This window comes from Melanotaenia boesemani, chromosome 12, assembly GCF_017639745.1.
Source record: "Melanotaenia boesemani isolate fMelBoe1 chromosome 12, fMelBoe1.pri, whole genome shotgun sequence".
NCBI lineage: Eukaryota > Metazoa > Chordata > Actinopteri > Atheriniformes > Melanotaeniidae > Melanotaenia > Melanotaenia boesemani.
Genome location: NC_055693.1, coordinates 7,706,669 through 7,723,802, shown reverse-complemented (window position 1 = coordinate 7,723,802; position 17,134 = coordinate 7,706,669). Strand labels below are relative to the sequence as shown.

Genomic DNA, 17,134 nt, shown 5'->3' with positions numbered 1-17,134 from the left:
TTCTAGTTAAGATGTGAATGCAAACATCTGCAGTACAGTTTTGTTTGTCATTGTGGCTACTGAAGAAAATTCACTTTCCTCTCCCATTTAAAATAAATACACCGCAAACCTTTCATGCAGACAATGTAGACAACAGTCCTAAATAAATGCACACTTAGGGTCAGTTTACATGGATCAGCCACATTAAAACCATTGGCAGGTGGATTTAGCAGCACTTCTCAACTTGTTGGAATAAAATGTTTTGCTGGAGAAACCTGCATCCTGGACATTACTCTTATGTTTGCCACCTAAAAACTTTTGCCGACCACTCACGTCCTCCCCAGCAGGACAGCTGTGTGCCCTGCTAAGTCTGCTTAGGAAGGAACCATAAAGAGCCTTACCCAGCCTCCAGATAATAATCTAATGTGATCTGACAGTATACGTGAGAAGTGAGCTCAATCCAAAAATCATCCCACAACCATCAGGGTCCAAAATATCCTACAAAATCCCCCAGTATTAAGCCATTCTACGTCTTTAAAGAAACAATTTTCTACCAACAATTTAAAATCCCATCCCAGCTAACGACTTGTAAATGCCATGATCAAATCGTTATTAAAACTATTTTTAAAAACTAATCAGCTGATTTAAGGGTAAATAGTTCTGATTCTTTCCCATATAAATGACTTGTTCTTTTCAGATTAAATGACTTTGTAACTAACTACAAACTATTTCTGGCACTGTGTCAACATCTGACGGCAAACACCAAATTTAAATTTTCCCCTTTTATGCATCAGTGACTTCCAGTGCCAGTAGTTCAGCTCAAACCAACACTTAAGCACCCCTGGCCTTTTCAGGATTTAGGTTTGCTTTCAGAAACAGAAGCAGTTGTGCCATCTACTGGATTAAGAGAAGACATGCATTTTAACAGCGCAGCACTGAGACAAAATTGGCTAAATTGTATTTTCATAAGAATGACACAAATATTTATGATTTATGAAGCAATGTTTAATCAGCATGCTGAGTCATAGCCATCTATCTTTTTAGTCTTTGTTTTTTTTTTCATATGACATATTTCTTCTTAACACAAAACATCAAAAATATTTTTGAAAAGCTGATGAGTACATGGGCAAATACAGCAGAATTTTATTTCATATTTTCTTTTAAATGTACAAAAACACAAAGTCTGCTTTCCTGGTGCAGTCTTCTTAAAGTTTTCAGACTAAACTCTAAGACTGTTATCTCAGTCAGCCCTCATGCAGAATGTCTAAAGTCAAATAATAAAAATGGCCCAACCCAATAAACTAAAATCCCAGTAATACCAACAAGCATTCTTATTCCACAGTTCCTCTCATTACCAATTATCTAAAAAGGGATTTAGTGTAATAAGTGTTTATGTACTTTTTGCTGGTTTGTTAAAATTTCTTTATAGTATTTTAATTTTATGGAAAGAAAAAGGAGAGCTTAAATTCTTAAAATGCTTTATTTCCAGCCACGGCTAGATTTAGGATAAGCTCGATCAAAAGCAACAAACCCTTACCTACCCGTTGATGCTGATAACTATGCTGCCCCCTAAACTGTCTACATGTGATCACAATGATCTAAAAGCAGGGACTGTGCTGCCTTTTTCTTCTCAATTTAACAAACATTTATACAGATGCTAAATCCACCAATACCAATCCACCCTGGATGAAATCCCCTAAACTTAAAGCTACAGTATTTTTCCCCGTTTACGATTTTAAGGTCATGCTGATCATTTAAAAAGGAAGAAAAATCCCTAGGTAGTGTATACTGTGCAACATTCAAAGGTGTACATCTATAATTCAGGTTTCTCTCACCACTGTGGGGTTCCCGCTGCTGATGAGCTGCCCGACCTCATGAAAGATGCTTTTACAGCTGATACTTTTATCCAGAGAGCCTCTCTTCACAATGACTGCCACGGCCAGCAGGATCTGCTCACGCACATACTTCTGCAGACTGCAAGGGAACAAGAGCAAAATGTTTTAAAGGTTCACTGTCCTGATGTATGTGTGACAGCTCATAATGAGCATAGCTTCAGACTTGAATATGTTGTATCTCATAAAAAACATGCAACAATTGTTAAACTGAAAAACACGTGCAACTTCAAAACATATCAGGCATCTTCCTGTGAAATGTAACACAAGCACAAAATTGAGTTTAAATATCAAAAACATCTTTATTAATAATGAGGCTATACATCCCTCCATACAGTAAATGTATTAGAAGTATTACTATTTGTTTACAATTCGCCAAAAAAACAAAGGTCATGTATGAGATTTTGGTACATCTTTACATCATGTTAGCAGATCTTATATTCAGCTTAGCGATTAAGTCACTCCAGGTAAGATCTATCTTCTTTCTCCTTCTCTTCCTTGTCTGTTTTTAGCCAAATAAAATCCAACCAGGCAAAAATAAACAGAGGTAATTCTCACGAGACAGGGCTCCAGCTCCAGCATGTAAATACAACCAAACATTTTCTATTCCGGACGTACATTTTATTCTGCCACTAAGTTTACAACGCCACTCTTCTTTCTTTCTTTCTTACTTGGGTCTCTGTAAGACGTAGGTGAGAAGGAATGCCCGGAGTGATTCGATGCTGGTCTTCTCCAGCAGGATCCACTCCCGCACCACAGCCTCCATGATGGCTGTGGCCGCTTGGAATAGCACATAGTCCACCTTACTGGTCTCTGGTAAGCAAAAAAGAGAGAGAGGGGTTAAAAAAAAACAGTGTGAGAAATGTAACTGCACTCAACTCAACTTTATTTATAAAGCCCTTTAAAACAACCTCAGTTGAAACAAAGTGCTGTACATAAATGGAAAAGCAACACAAATAACACAAGGAGGGAGAAAGAAAATAGAACTATCTAGAGGGGTTGAAAAAGTTTGCTGGAAAAAAAACTGGTTTTCTTTGCTGAAGACAAATTTTAAAGGTGGGTCATTTGAATGCAAAAATAAAACTAACCATTTAGCTGTTTTGGTGTCACTGTGTCCTGTTTTAGATGGACAACATAAATATTACAGATTAAAGTGCCTAGTCAATAAAACTAGTAGTTATTAAGACTATTCATATAGCCAGAAGATGATTAAAACTGTATAGATCTACAAAAAGTTCAATATGTTGTTAAAAAAAAACAAACATTTTGCATCCAGTACACCTAAATATTTTTAGACACTAAAAATCTGGACAAAATTTAAACTTTGTCCTACAGTCATTGCAAAGATGAAGCCTCATGCTTAATGCTGCTGAGAAATTCAGCACAATTAAGATTTTTTAAGAGAATATGTCATGGTAATATTATGAATGTTTGCATACAAACTCAGTGTGCAGTCTCACATTAAAATGCAAACTTGCATGCAGCTGAATTTAATGCAGTCCAATTCAAGAGTCCAAACAATAAATCCTGCTTTCACAGAGAAATCTGGAAGCTGTAGCTTTAGGTGATGTTAAATTCTACTGCTATAAGCTGAGGGGTTCTGACTGTATATATATATTTAAGTAAACTTATGTATAATGTGATTTCCTGTCGTTAGATTAAAACCAGAAGAGATTTACTGAACGATTAAATTAAAATACGTTTTTTTAAGATAACAGACATATAACATACACACTCTAATAAAGCAAAAACCTTGGAGGCTCCAGTATTACACCTGAATCAGCAGCACAGCAGACGATGCTATCTACACCTAATCTGCTCAGCTACAAAAGTGCATTACACAGTGGGCCACAGAATCATGGGAAATGAACCAAAGCCTAAAATGCTGTAGCTGATGATATCTGATGATAAAGCATGGCTTTTAGACAGATAAAAGAGTATCGGTTCCACCAGGCAGAAGGTGTGAGTGAAATTTTCTGGAGCCTCTTTTTCATGCATGATGATGCTGCAGCTTTTTGCAAAGCCTTCTAAACATACATGTGACGACTTCAGAGTTTCAAAAAAGGTTCTAGCAGAAGGAAGTTATGAGGCGTCCTTAGTTGTATTTAAACTGTGCATCAGAGTGAATATTTAAAAGTTGGACCACAACACGTCCTGAACCCTGAATCCCAAACAACTGCAAATACACTATAACAACAACCAAGCAGGTCTCATCTGAATGGACACAGAGCAGCTTTGTTGTGATCAGCTCATGTTCAGAAACATTATGTACATTTTAAAGGATTATCCAAGTTAAGTTACTTAGTTAATAATCACCAAGGATGTGCTTGCAGATGGCAAAAGGGGATTTGGACTTCCTGAAGGAGAGGAATACATGTTCAGCATGCTGCCTCTGCTCTGTGCTGACCATGGACGGTGGTGCCTGGGAAAAAAAAGAAAAGAAAATGAGTGTTTAGAGAAAGAGGTTTGGTTTTCTGGAAGTGAGTTTAAATTAAAATATTTTTAAAACCCTTACCCAGAAGATAAACTGAAAAAAATCAAGTTTAGAATTGAAACTTTTAGTAGTGACAGGATTAGTCATATGGTTGTAATTTCAGGGCTCCAGAGTAACTTTCTGCACTGGTGCATCTAACTTTTTTAATTTGGGTGCACCAGCAAAAATCTGGGTAAATTAATAACAGTATTGATGGGGCTACCTGGAAGATTTTATTTAGGTGGGCCAAGAAAACGCCCAACAGACCCCCTCCCTCCCAAACACACCTAAAATACCAAGACCATCAGTATTCTTACTGGTGGGATGTTTGTTTTCTTTATTGTGTGGGATTTTCTGTCAATCTTACAAAGAAGCTAGCATAACCTTTCATATGTGCTAATAAATACATAGCAAGCAACAGGAGAAAATGATTTTCTGAACAAATATTCTTAAATAATCATCAAAAATGCAGCAAGCACCACCACGCTGCACAAGACAGGATACTGCTGAATATACCAGGTCTTATTATTTATGTTGTCATTGAAATCAGAGAAATGAAGGCAAAAAAAGGTTTAAATCAGGCTTACTAAATGACAACCCATTATGTAACTGAAACAATTCACAATGGAAAGAAAACACAGCTCAGAGAAAAAGAAATGACAACCATAATCAAAATGACCACTGAAAACTGAAAACTTCTACACTGAAATATTGCCTGTATTCACTGGAAGTAAATGCAATAACAGAAGCAATACCACCTTTATCTACCCCATAAGAGTGTCTGCAGCTCTGAACTCACAATGAATAAACATGGGAAAAAGCACAACACTGATTTTTATAGAGTGTCTCCACAATACTGCTCAGCGGGGAATTCACATTCCAGACCTAATTGCAGTAAACGCGGCTCTGCGACTGAAGGCAGAGCTGCAGCGGAGGGAAGAAAGAGCTTTTCTTGTGAGAAAACACAACACACACTTAAAACCACATAATGTGCTATGATGAGATGCCAAACACACCACATATATCTGACCGTTACCAGAAATCTATGAGCTCAGCTTATAAGTGTCCTCTTGATCTCCCTAGTTAAAACTAATTCAGTCTCTTAAAGACTTGCATATCCAGTTTAATCAAATTAAGGACACTACTGACTTCTAATGTCTAATACCAATTACATCAGTCAGGATCTAATGTTAGAAACACTTCAATATAACAACTGATAAAGAAGGCTGGCTCCATCATAGGGTGAAAACTGGACAATTTTGAAACTCAGTCACTGAACAAAGTGGAATCCATCACTGAAAACCCCGACCATCCTCTCTAACCGCTGTTGTACAGATACAGGAAATCTATCCTTCCACATGCCATCACACGACAATTCTTCTCTGGTAGACAGGGAACAGGCTGCTTTTAACATGTTTTAATCTGCTGTTTGAATTCATTGTTTTTATTGTATTTCATTCTATTTTTGGTTAGCAGATTGTTTTTATATTACTTTGTTTTTAATCACATCCGTCTGGTCCACCTGCACTATTCTTTAACTTTTAAACTTATGTACTTTATGGATACTTTAATACATAATATTTTATTATAGTTATTCTCTTATTTTGTTGATTTGTACCTGTAGTATGTAGATTCTTATATTTTATTATTTTGTTTGTTGATTTGAGTTATTTGCCTCAACACTTGCTGCTACAAGTTCTTTGTTTGGAATCAAAGTATGTCTGCATGTATGAATGTATGTATGTATATATCCATCCATCCATCCATCCAGATTCTGGGAATCAAGGGAACTGCATGAGGATTTCTTTTATAAAATTGAAAAAGCAAGCATTCATGCTGTGGTGAACAAATATACTATAAGGTTTAGGTTTAGTATTAATTATAATACATTTAATTTCTGACAATCAATGTCACTTTACAGGAAGAGAATAAAATACAAATCAACTAAAAAAACATTTATAACGTAACAACATACACAGCAATTGATCTTTAACAGAGTTTTAACAGATGAGTCTTGAGCTTTAAAATGCTATAGCCTGCTTAATCTTTGCAAGCTTTGGGAGTTGCCTGTTTTTTGTTGTTTTTTGCGGGTTTATTATGTTCATGGCTTTCCTGGTTTTTGACAGTTTGCTTAAGTCAAATAAGCAAAGTGATTAATCCACACAAAATAAAAAAATCTTTTGGGAGTTTTTGTTTCCCCTTTCAATGCAAATGGACACTAGTTTCCAGGAAGCATGTGCTGTCACCATAATGTGTTCCAGTGCTGCATTAGACCCAGTTTTCTGCCCTTGTTCAGTCAAAATCTGGCACTTCAGCTGAGTCAGTAAAGTTTGGGATTTGGACCGAGGTTACACTCTTGCTTTTGCACATTAAGATGCACAGTACGATCCATTTGCTTCACACATGAAACTCATTTCCAGAGCACATTTTTAGATCCATCAACTGTTCCAAATGTTTTGCACATCCTTTCACACATTTTCTTTTTCTTCTGTCACACAATGATATGAATAGGAGGGATTTTAGAATTCAGTGCCGTGCCTAAGAATAGTTTGTCTGGATAAGCTGGACATCAAATCACCATCCATCTTTTTACTAAACTTGCTTCTTCCTGTAAAGGGGCTAAAAAAAAATCCCAGCTGTCATCAGGTGAAAGGCAGGATACACCCACAACAGGTCCAAACCAACCATTCAGTCAGCAAGCTGCTCGTTTAAACTCCTAAACCACAGCAACCCACCACGTAATGCTTTCAGTTGTTAATTGCAAACTAATCTTAAGTTAGTCTGGCTTCAGAGAGTTTATTCTAATGCAATTCTAAAAGTAAAATCGTCCGATTTGCATGTTTTGAAAATGCAAAACATCTTCAAATTTAAATGAAAGCTTGATAACATGTGAATTACTAATGTCGGGGATTTCAAAACGAATAAGTTGCAATGAAGTAATTCTGTCGCCAGAAGCCTTATGCATACTTGTGTCTTCTAGAAATAAAATACAAAAGAGGATTAAAGTGTTAACTCATCCAATATGTGTGTTGACTGAGCAGGATTTATGTTAACACAGAATTTGAACCACAGGAGAGTAAATATTTAAAAAAGCAGAACAGATTGGCTGTGAGCTTTGCTGCATATTTTATAAAATTTTAATGGCCTCCTACTTTTCCTTTACAAGAAATATTTACCACATAAATTGATGCAAAAAGTGCATAAATTAGTGTCTAAAAATATCCAAAATGCACTAGAATTATATATATTATTAGAATTAGATATCTGTAAAAGAAACAGCAAAATATCTGATCTGAAATGTCTCAATTATCTGATTCTTTTAGAGTTGATACAGGTAGAAATACTATTTTTAAGTATTCTGAGCCTTAAAATTACATTTTGTAAGACGTCCTAGTCTCACAACATTTGGGTTTCAACTCCTGATATGAACCTCATTTCCTGATTATCTCTGTGTTATGAACTGTCTAGTAAACAATCAGAGGGAAAAAAATTTAGATTGTGATTGAAGTTTTGTTGGCAGGCATACACGCAGTATTAGCAAAAGACAAAAGACAAGTTTAAGGGTATCCTGTTTAAGATTTTTTATGGAATGGATGTTTCAAGCAGAATGCAGTCGGCAGTCGCTGAGGCAAAAACTTGTAGCTGGTTGTAGAGCAGACCAGCTCTACAACCTCTTCAGGGTCTTGGAGGGGTCATGGGAGTTTGCTCAATCAGTCTACATGTGCTTTGAGAACTTGAAGAAGACGTTTGACCGTGTCTCCCGGGGATTCCAGTGGGGGTGCTCCGGGGGTAGGGAGTGCTGGACCCCCTTACAAGCTGTCTGGTCCCTGTACAACCAGTGTCAGAATCAGATTAATTTTCAGTGAGGGTAGGACTCCACCTAGGACTCCAGGTCAGGAATGAGGTCCTGCCCCAAGTGGTATCAAGTATCTCGGGGTTTTGTCCACAAGTGAGGGAAGGATGAAGTGGTAGACTGACAGGCGGATCGGTGCAGGGTCTGCAGTGATGCGGACTCTGCATCAGTCTGTCCTGGTGAAGAAGGAGCTGAGCAAAAAGGCAAAGCTCTCGATTTACCGGTCGATCTACGTTCCCACCCTCACCTATGGCCACGAGCTGGGGGTAGTGTTTGAAAGAATGACATTGCAAATACAAGAGGAAGAAATAAGTTTTCTCCACAGGGTGGCAGGACTCTCCCTTACAGATAGGGCTGTAAACTTGGTGATCTGGAAGGGGCTCAGAGTAGAGCTGCTGCTCCTCTGCATCGAGAGGAGCCAGGTGAGGTGGCTCAGGCATCTGGTCAGGATGCCTCCTCCCTGGTGAGGTGTTCTGAGCACGTCCCACCGGGAGGAGACCCCAGGGAAGACTCAGGACAAGCTGGTGGGACTACATGTCTCAGCTGGTCTGGGAATGCCTCGGGATCCCCTCAGACGAGCTGGCAAATTTGGCTAAGGAGAGGGAAGTCTGAGCTTCCCTGCTTAGGTAGCTGCCCCCGCAACCCAACCCCAGATAACCGGTAGAAAATGGATGGATGGACGGATGTTTCATCTACATGGAACCGGTGTTTTGGGAGCCCAAGTTTTATAGATGCTGCACATGTTTACAAACTGTACGCATCTTTCCTGGACCAGTGACGCCATAGTCTCAGCTCTCTCTTAACTCACATCTGTTAATCCAACCAACAGCTTCAACAATGGCAGACTACAGTGTTGCATTCGCTCCAGAAGCTACTGAACATGAAGCAAAAGTTCGACCTTGTCATCAGTCCACACAAATGTCTCCTTTTGTTTCTTGATTTTCTCTGCAGGCTTCCTCTCCATATGTTTGTTTACAACGGATGATTTAAAATTGCCTCTGGGATTAATGAGTTTATGGGCATGCTCCATGTCTTATTCTCTGTTTTTGGTGTATTTCTGTGGCAGCATCACACCAACTTTACAGGCCTGGCATATACTGCAGCTTTTTCAGTGGTTTTGTGTAGAACAAAACATTTCATGAACATTTTCGGGATGTAGCTTCAACCTAATAATAATAATGCCACATTCTCACACATACACACACCTTCCTGCTCAAGAGACTGTAAACATATATTTTAATGTACAATGATTACTAAAGCTCAAACACATTTGGACATTATGACGGTTGAGTTTACCAAAACAGAGTGCAGACTCCTAGCTGTAACATGAGGAATTTCACACCCAAACTAATTAAGGTCCTTTATTTTTATGATCTTATATCAGTTAAGCAGTTATAAGGTCAATAGTTGGCTCTATTTGCATTTAGGAGGTATTGCTATGAACTAACAACATGTTAAAATATGCCACTTCTATGCTGCAAATAAAAAACAAAACCATAATAGGGACCACAGGAACATCTGAAGATGCCAAATCAGGAATTTAGTACTTTTTGTGGTAAGAAATAAATTAACTCAGCAGCACAAAAAAGTCATGGCAACAAAATATGTGCTAAGCCGAGAGACTCCTCAAAATGTTATTTTTGCATAATGACAATAAAAATATTGAACCTTAAAATATGTTTGATGGTTTTCTTTCAATGATAAAGAAATATCTGTATAACACAAAGACACTTCCCACAAAAAATACCCTCATTACCAAAGTCTACCATAAAAAGATTTCACTGGTGAAAATACATAAAGTTCAGCACAAGATGCAAACCATACATATACCTTGGAAGCATAATGCCAGATTAAGCTGTCAGAAATGTCTTAAAAAAGCCAAACCAGTTCTGAAATTGCTTTATTTTCACAGCTGACAATGAGCTCAATATACAGCTACCCTATTCTTAAAATACTGGCATAAAGAAGGCTTCAAGCAACTCATAATCCAAACAACACATCATCTGTAAAACATGGAGCAGTGTAATGGCATGGCCTCCAGTGTTGTGGCTGGTATTTGTTGACAGTGACAGAAGCTATCAGATTAAATTCATAGTGTAAAGGGATACTGACTGGTCGCTGCTTCACAGTTAAACAATGACCAAAAATATACTGTAAGGGCAAAGAAATGAGTTTTTGAAGAAAGAAAAAGTGTAATATTCTGCAATAATTAAGTCGATCTCATAATCTAAACTAGATCAAGCTGCATTTTACTGGCTGACTAAACTAAAGCTAAGAAGGTCCACAAACAACTTCGGTGAAGGCCTGACAACGTCTCACAAGAGACTTGAGACTGCCATTGTGAAGGTTACTGCTTGAAATAGTTTTTTAACGTATAGGAAAATGAAATGTTTTATTTGTTAATTTGTCCAATTCACACTTGAGCTCCCTTAAAAGGAAAATATGCGATAATGAACGCCCAAACTTTTTATTGCGGGTTATAGAGTTGTAATTCATACACCCATGCTCCTATTTGGACGAGGATACATCAAATTAAATTAAAGAGTCTCTATTTTAAGTTCATATTCACCAAATATGTGTATTTCTAGACATTCATGTATACTGACTGACACAATATGACACAACTTACTGCTATAGCCCGGGTCAAGACACCTGCAGATGACTATAATGTGAAGCACTTTATGAAGACTATTCTGTTCACTTTTCAAACAAAATAGACTGGTTTCCTCATAATAACACGTTTTAAGAGAACAGTTTTAGTTGAAACCCCGCAACGTGATGGTAAATAGCGAGAAAAAGCAGCAGCTAGCTAGTTTATCTAACACACTGCCATGCACATGGTTAGCCACTTGTTCCTAGCCGAGGTGTTCAGCCCCATTTGTTCAAAGAAAGGGTGTTTTCAGAAGAAAGAGACAGACACTTGATGTAAACGAGTGTTTATGGGGGAACTAGATGAGCCAAAGCTGCAGACTGGAGGAAACCAACGCTTAACCGACAGCACAGAGATGCTCCAACTGCATCCAGAGTCCTAAAAACTTGGTTTAGCGGGTGAGTAGCGACACCAGACCGTTGAAGTTTCGGGAAAACGGAGCCACACTGAAAACCGTTTCCATTTGACGTGATATTCAGGGGTTTATAGGAAGGACCCAATGAATTTTTTTAAATAATGAGCGGATTTCTTTAGCTTTTTTTTGCAGAATGAAGACAAACGAGGCGCTGCGCCACGCATCGTTTACATACCGTCTCTCAACTGAACACATTTAACAACAAAACCCGGGACGAAACTAACACTCACGAGAATCTCTAACCACCCAACTCCGCTCGAGACTGGTTGAGATACGTGTACCGTTCCCGTCGTGGATACAAAAGAATGATTAATTTCTCACCATTAAAACTTTGGCAGCGCTTTCCAGCTGTGTGATCACTTCTGGTGCACCGACCGCCGCCATCGTTGTCCCTCTCCAATGACGCGCCATGCGCTCTGCATTGTGGGATTACAGCGCTGCTGGTACCCGGCGGGGTTCAGCGTGAAGACAGGCGGCGGGTTACGTAACCGCATAAAGACATGTTGCTGGTGTCAAACTCCAGTTCTGGTTTTGAAAGTCCTGCATGCCTCTGCAGAATATTCCTTTTTTTCTGTTTTTGGTGAATTCAAAACAAATATTTTGTAACTCTGCTAAGCAAAGTACTTTAACAAAGTTAAAAATGTTATCAAATAAAACTAAAAGTAAAGAATCAATTTTAAGTAGCATCTTTCAGCACTTCTTTTCTAGTGTCCGTAACGAAGACACATGTTCTCTATTTCTTTTTGTTGTATCTGCAACAAATAACCAAAGATAACAACAGGTCTAAAATAGTAATTGTGCACCAATAATATGATTCTTACAGAGCTATCAGATGAAAACTTTGTATTTCTCAATTTGGTGAAGTGTCTCCTTAAGGAAATGTGAGCAAACTAGACAAAATGAAGACAAATAAATTAAGACTGGCGGGGGAAAAAATGTCTGGGGTTTTTAAATTCACCACAATCATCTGGTCTAATGTGGCTAAACTGAACCATTTGGCTTGGTTCACACACCTAAAATCTGGCCAAACCTGCCAACCATTATTGGGCCAGAATCAGATCACTGATATTTTATTGCCAGAACAAATGCACCGATAGTCTTACTCAGCCTGATTGAATTAAATGCTTGGGAAACTACTTCTGTGACTGACACTATAGCCCTTCTTCCTTTTAATGTCTAAATGTTAAAAAAAAAAGAGACCAATAAACCATGGAATTCGGTTATATAATAAAATTTTATTTTAATTCAGCAGTACTAAGATAACTCCTGGTATGATGCAAGTTCTAATTAAAATAACTTAATGCAGGATTGTTCTTTTAAATAAGCAGAGCTTTAAAATTTTTTCCATTCATGGTTTTTTAAAATATGTTTTACTAACCTTTATTTTTGCAGTAAGATATTGTCTTTCACTAAAACTAAGCTGGCAATTATCTTACAAATACAACCCTGAATGGATAGTTATTCTGCAAACTGACAGAAATGCAATCCTACCCTTTGACCAATTTATTTTTATTTATTTATTTTTGGTGACGCATACCTAAAATCATAGTTATAACTTCTTTATAATGTTGGTGTAATATAGCTGCTGCAACATGCTCATTTAATTCAACAACACTCATGTCCAGGTTGGTTAATTTAATTTATACATACATTTTACACACAAGGACAGTAAAAGCATTTTTACAAATTCTCAGTTCATACATGAATGTAAAAAAAGAGATCTGTCCAAATTACACCATCTATAATACTGCGTATTCAAGGATTTTTTAACATTACCACAAGGGAAATTGAAAAAAGAGAAAAGATTAAAAAAAAATATGTATATCTGTATAAATATATATTTAAGAGTAACAGACTTGTATCATACATTAAAGAGCAAAGCAGAAGCTCCTTAGAGTAAAAATACAAAATGAAAAGGATATACAAGTAAGTCTTGCCAAGAAATCAGATAAGAGGACGTGAAGTCCATCAAAGATTGTCAGTCATCACTCTCTAACCTTAGAAACAGAAAACACATCCAGGAAACACCTCACACACTTTGTGGCACTCACACGCTCCGCAGAGAGCTGCGGCTTTCGCTGTAAAGCTTTATTTCCCATGAAGAAGTCGGTCCTGATGGAAGTGGATTGGAAACACAGTGAAAGAGAGGAAGACTGGGTTGAAGACTAACTGAATGAGGAAGGGTGACAGAGCAACACCGGCCTTTTATTATCAGCAATGATGCTTGATAGTGGGTGCAGAAGACAGCACAAGGACAAAATGCTGGCTGTTTACATGCAACATATCAGCTTGAGTCCAGTTTAAACCGCCTTTAATCACACTGACACATGGAAATGTAGTTATTTCACATTGTGTTTACATTGGGGTTATGTGTAACCATGCAACAAATCTGCCAGTCTGCGATATGTAATATTCAACAACCTCCATCCAGTCCAATTAAACAAGCAGCTTTATACATTTGAACAAGACCTGAGTTGCAACTTTGTACAGTGGCAATAATATTTTTTTCCCTTTCCTAAAACAAAAAGTAACAACTAAAGAACTGAGTTTTAGAAAAATGCTAATGGAGGGAGTTTCCATGGGACAAAAAAGGGAGAAAAAGCCCCCATCATCAGTATTTGATTCAAGGAGTTATAGCTTGCTGCCCTATTAATTGTGGACCAGAATAACAGGAATGATTGTTGCATGTAAGCACAGTCTGCATAAAGACACAGCATCCTCTGTCAGCCTCCCAGAGCAAGAATGACAACAGATAAAAGAGGTCTGCAGAAAAGGGATGAAAATTAAACAAGGCAAGTTTAAATAAAAAAAAGAAATTGTGCTGCTCATGGTAGACAAGGCACATTTATAGAAAAATCCAAACATTGTCGAGCAAAAAAAGGCAACCAAATAACCTTAACCACACATTTCCATCACCCAGAGAATCACTTTAAAAAACATCTGACATGTTGAGAATAACATGAGTACAATTCAGAATACTGCTGGAAGAGTTTTGGTATCAACTAACCAACAAAATTTCAGTTCCACAGAAAAAAAAGGAGCATTTGCTGTTTGCTGATTGTCAATAAGCAAGAGGGTAGCATTGTCTGCAGAGCACAGAGCTCCAGCACAGAACATGGCACAAGAGTTAAGCAACACTTTAAACTTGTTATTTTGGATAAATAAAAGAAAATGTACCAAGCTCTTTGAAGATAGAAAAAGCTACTCATTCTTTTTTCCAATAACATTTCCTGAAGCCAACTTGCCTCTCTCCTCCTAACCTTTATCCTCCCTGTTCCATCTGTCTTAACTGGACACCATCATGCTGCAGTCAGGTCCAGCCCGGCTTGCAGCAGGCAAGGAGCCCACCCCGAAAATTCAGTAAAATCGTTTTCCTCGCCATCAAGTGGTGACACGCACTACAACATTCAGCTAGAAAGGCACACAGCTCGCTACTTTCAAAACCCAAACACACTTAAGCCAACATTTCCTTAGACTGCAACAAAAGAAAACATGTAATAACAAATATAATTATAATGTAAATAATATTAACCACAATAAGCAGCATGTTGTAACTGAAAAGAGAAAATACATATGTATACCAATATATTTGTACATTTCAGAACTAAAAGGATATAAGTGTTTAGAACTATATACATATAATGTGATTTCTGTATTGCACATAGTCATACTATCAGACGTTTGGCTGTTGAAGGACATGTTGCTTTGTTTTCATCACTGCCTCCTGGAGATAGAGGAGGCTGTTAAGCTGCTATGCAACTGCAGGCCTGATATTTGCAACAAAAAAAAAAAAAAAAAAAGCTGTACAATTGTGCATCTTGGTGAATATTTGTGTGTATTTGTGGTTTGATTCTGTGCAAACTCATCAGACTTTTGACAGATTCAGGCCACTCTAGATCTGGCTCTGACCTCTTGAGTCAGTTTGTGCCTCATGGTATTCACCAGTTCTTTTTCTGAAAAAGAACAAAACATGAGGAATCATGCCTCCAGAGCATTTCTTGTATTTCATAGGAAGAAATTTACTGCGTGTCTGGAAAAACAGTGACACCGCTGGTTTTATTAAACATGAGCTCAAATGCAGCAGTGCTTCAATTCTGAATCTTGATTAAATAGAAATATCTGCCTGATTTTTGAGCTGAAAACAGTATTTTTAAATTTTTTTTGGTGCGGGTTGAGCTTTACAACAATCAGTATTTAAGAACATTTGTGTCAGGTTTTCTCTGAGACTTCATCTTATTTAAATTGGCACAAAATGAGGCTGTTGTAGATGCATAAAGATGGAGCAACTATAAATATTTCTGTTTGAAGCTGAAAAAAATAAAAAAGGGACACATTTTCTTTCAGAACACAATATGGTTGATAAACTATTTCTGTGGGTGACACCATCAGAGACATCTTTTTTGTCAATTGTAGGTGAAGCCAACATATGAAAACTTAAATATGGACATTAAGATCACTGTGAAATCTAACGCCCTTTTCACGCTTTATGATTGAACATGAGCTTTAATGAGTAAGCATGGGTATGAATGTATCTTTGTAGCTTATTTTGCAGCAGCTGTGAAAGAGGCGCTATCAACAAGTAAACTGGTTTCACTCTTCACATTGCCATGTTCAATACTTGAGTGTAAAGCAGCTCAGGAAGAAGCTCAGTCACTCCTGTCAGAAGGTCACCAAGTCATCTGTAAGACCGAGGGCGGAAGAAATGGTACAAGAAACTGCTGGGAGAGCATCTCTGTGAATATTAACCATCTCCTTTCAGCTTGTACAGTTTCTGAGTCTGCCTCCGCTTCACCCTAGAAGCTTGGTCCCGGATCAGAAGAGTTTTTCTACTGGAAGTTATTGTGGACACATTACAGACTCCACAAGGTGGCGATGTTCATCCATTTCGCTCCTGCAACTTTACAATCACACATGCCAGATTTGCTAAAACACACACAGACAAACCTGTGCAGCATTCTTATCTGTACATGCAAACATACGCCTGAGAGGAGCAGTGGGAGGTGAATGATGAGCAGTATCAGACACAAGCTGCTCAGGAAGCCTGTCACAGTGCAGCCCTAGACATAAACCGGCTCGCATCCTTCTCCCTGCTCTCCCTCTTCCTCATCTTCTTCTTCTTCCTCCTCCTCTTGCCCGTCCTCCTCCTCCAACTCCTCCTCTGGGCCCATGCAGGCGGCTCCAGTGATGCCTGACGACACCTCGCTGGCCTCAAGTGGCTTCGGATAGCGGAAAGGGCAGCCGTTGTCGTCGAAGAACCTGCGGAAAGTAAACTCGTAGAAGGCGTGTTCTGGGTGCTTCCCGTGTGGTGAGCAGAGTATGTCCAAGGCCCGGGTGCTGTCGCCACTGTCGCTCCATGCCCCCGGACCGCCTTCCTCCTCCACTGGGTCAAAGTTGGACGTGTCCATTGGGTGAGCAATCTTGGGCCGGTAGGGTGCTGGCTGTTGTCGCAGATTGCTGGAGAAGTCTACCTGGGAGAAGAAGGGGTGAGCCTTGATCTCGCCAGCGCCGTTGGCGCCCAGGCGGTCCTCTGCAGAACAGCAGAGACGTCCGATGATGTCGACAGCTTCTGGGCTGAGTTTGACCTGCACAGGCACCTGAAGTGTACTTTCCCAGTTAATGACCTGCAGGAGTTCAGACACAATACAGTTTAAAGCTGTAAAGTTGAGATATGAAACAAAAATCTGAGAAGAGTTGCTGGAAGTTAAGTAAAGTGTGATGCCTACAATGCTCTATTAACGTCTCTGGTTCTACTGGTTCAGAACAAGGAGCAAAATTCAGATTACAGAGAAGCCAGTGGTGGATTAATCCTGGAGTCAACTAATGGAAAGCTGCTGCTGGTGACAGGCTAGCAGGGAAGTGGGAAATGTGAAGG

The 17,134-nt window shown here is 38.6% G+C and overlaps 2 protein-coding genes across 2 annotated transcripts in view; both read right to left on the bottom strand.

Annotated features, from left to right (window-relative positions):
- The window catches only part of xpo4 (exportin 4), a 61,497-nt gene extending 49,745 nt beyond the window's left edge, over nt 1–11,752 (bottom strand). The window contains exons 1-4 of the mRNA XM_042001946.1: nt 11,584–11,752; nt 4,188–4,293; nt 2,543–2,684; nt 1,815–1,953 (exon numbers count right to left, since the gene is read on the bottom strand). Of these exons, the coding sequence (XP_041857880.1) occupies nt 1,815–1,953; nt 2,543–2,684; nt 4,188–4,293; nt 11,584–11,673 (477 nt within the window). The 5' untranslated portion in view covers nt 11,674–11,752. The remainder of the gene's footprint in view (nt 1–1,814; nt 1,954–2,542; nt 2,685–4,187; nt 4,294–11,583) is intronic.
- Nucleotides 11,753–12,787: 1,035 nt separating this feature from the next.
- Nucleotides 12,788–17,134, bottom strand: part of lats2 (large tumor suppressor kinase 2) — a 28,122-nt gene continuing 23,775 nt past the window's right edge. The window contains exon 9 of the mRNA XM_042001540.1: nt 12,788–16,883. Coding sequence (XP_041857474.1) covers nt 16,320–16,883 — 564 coding nt within the window. The 3' untranslated portion in view covers nt 12,788–16,319. The remainder of the gene's footprint in view (nt 16,884–17,134) is intronic.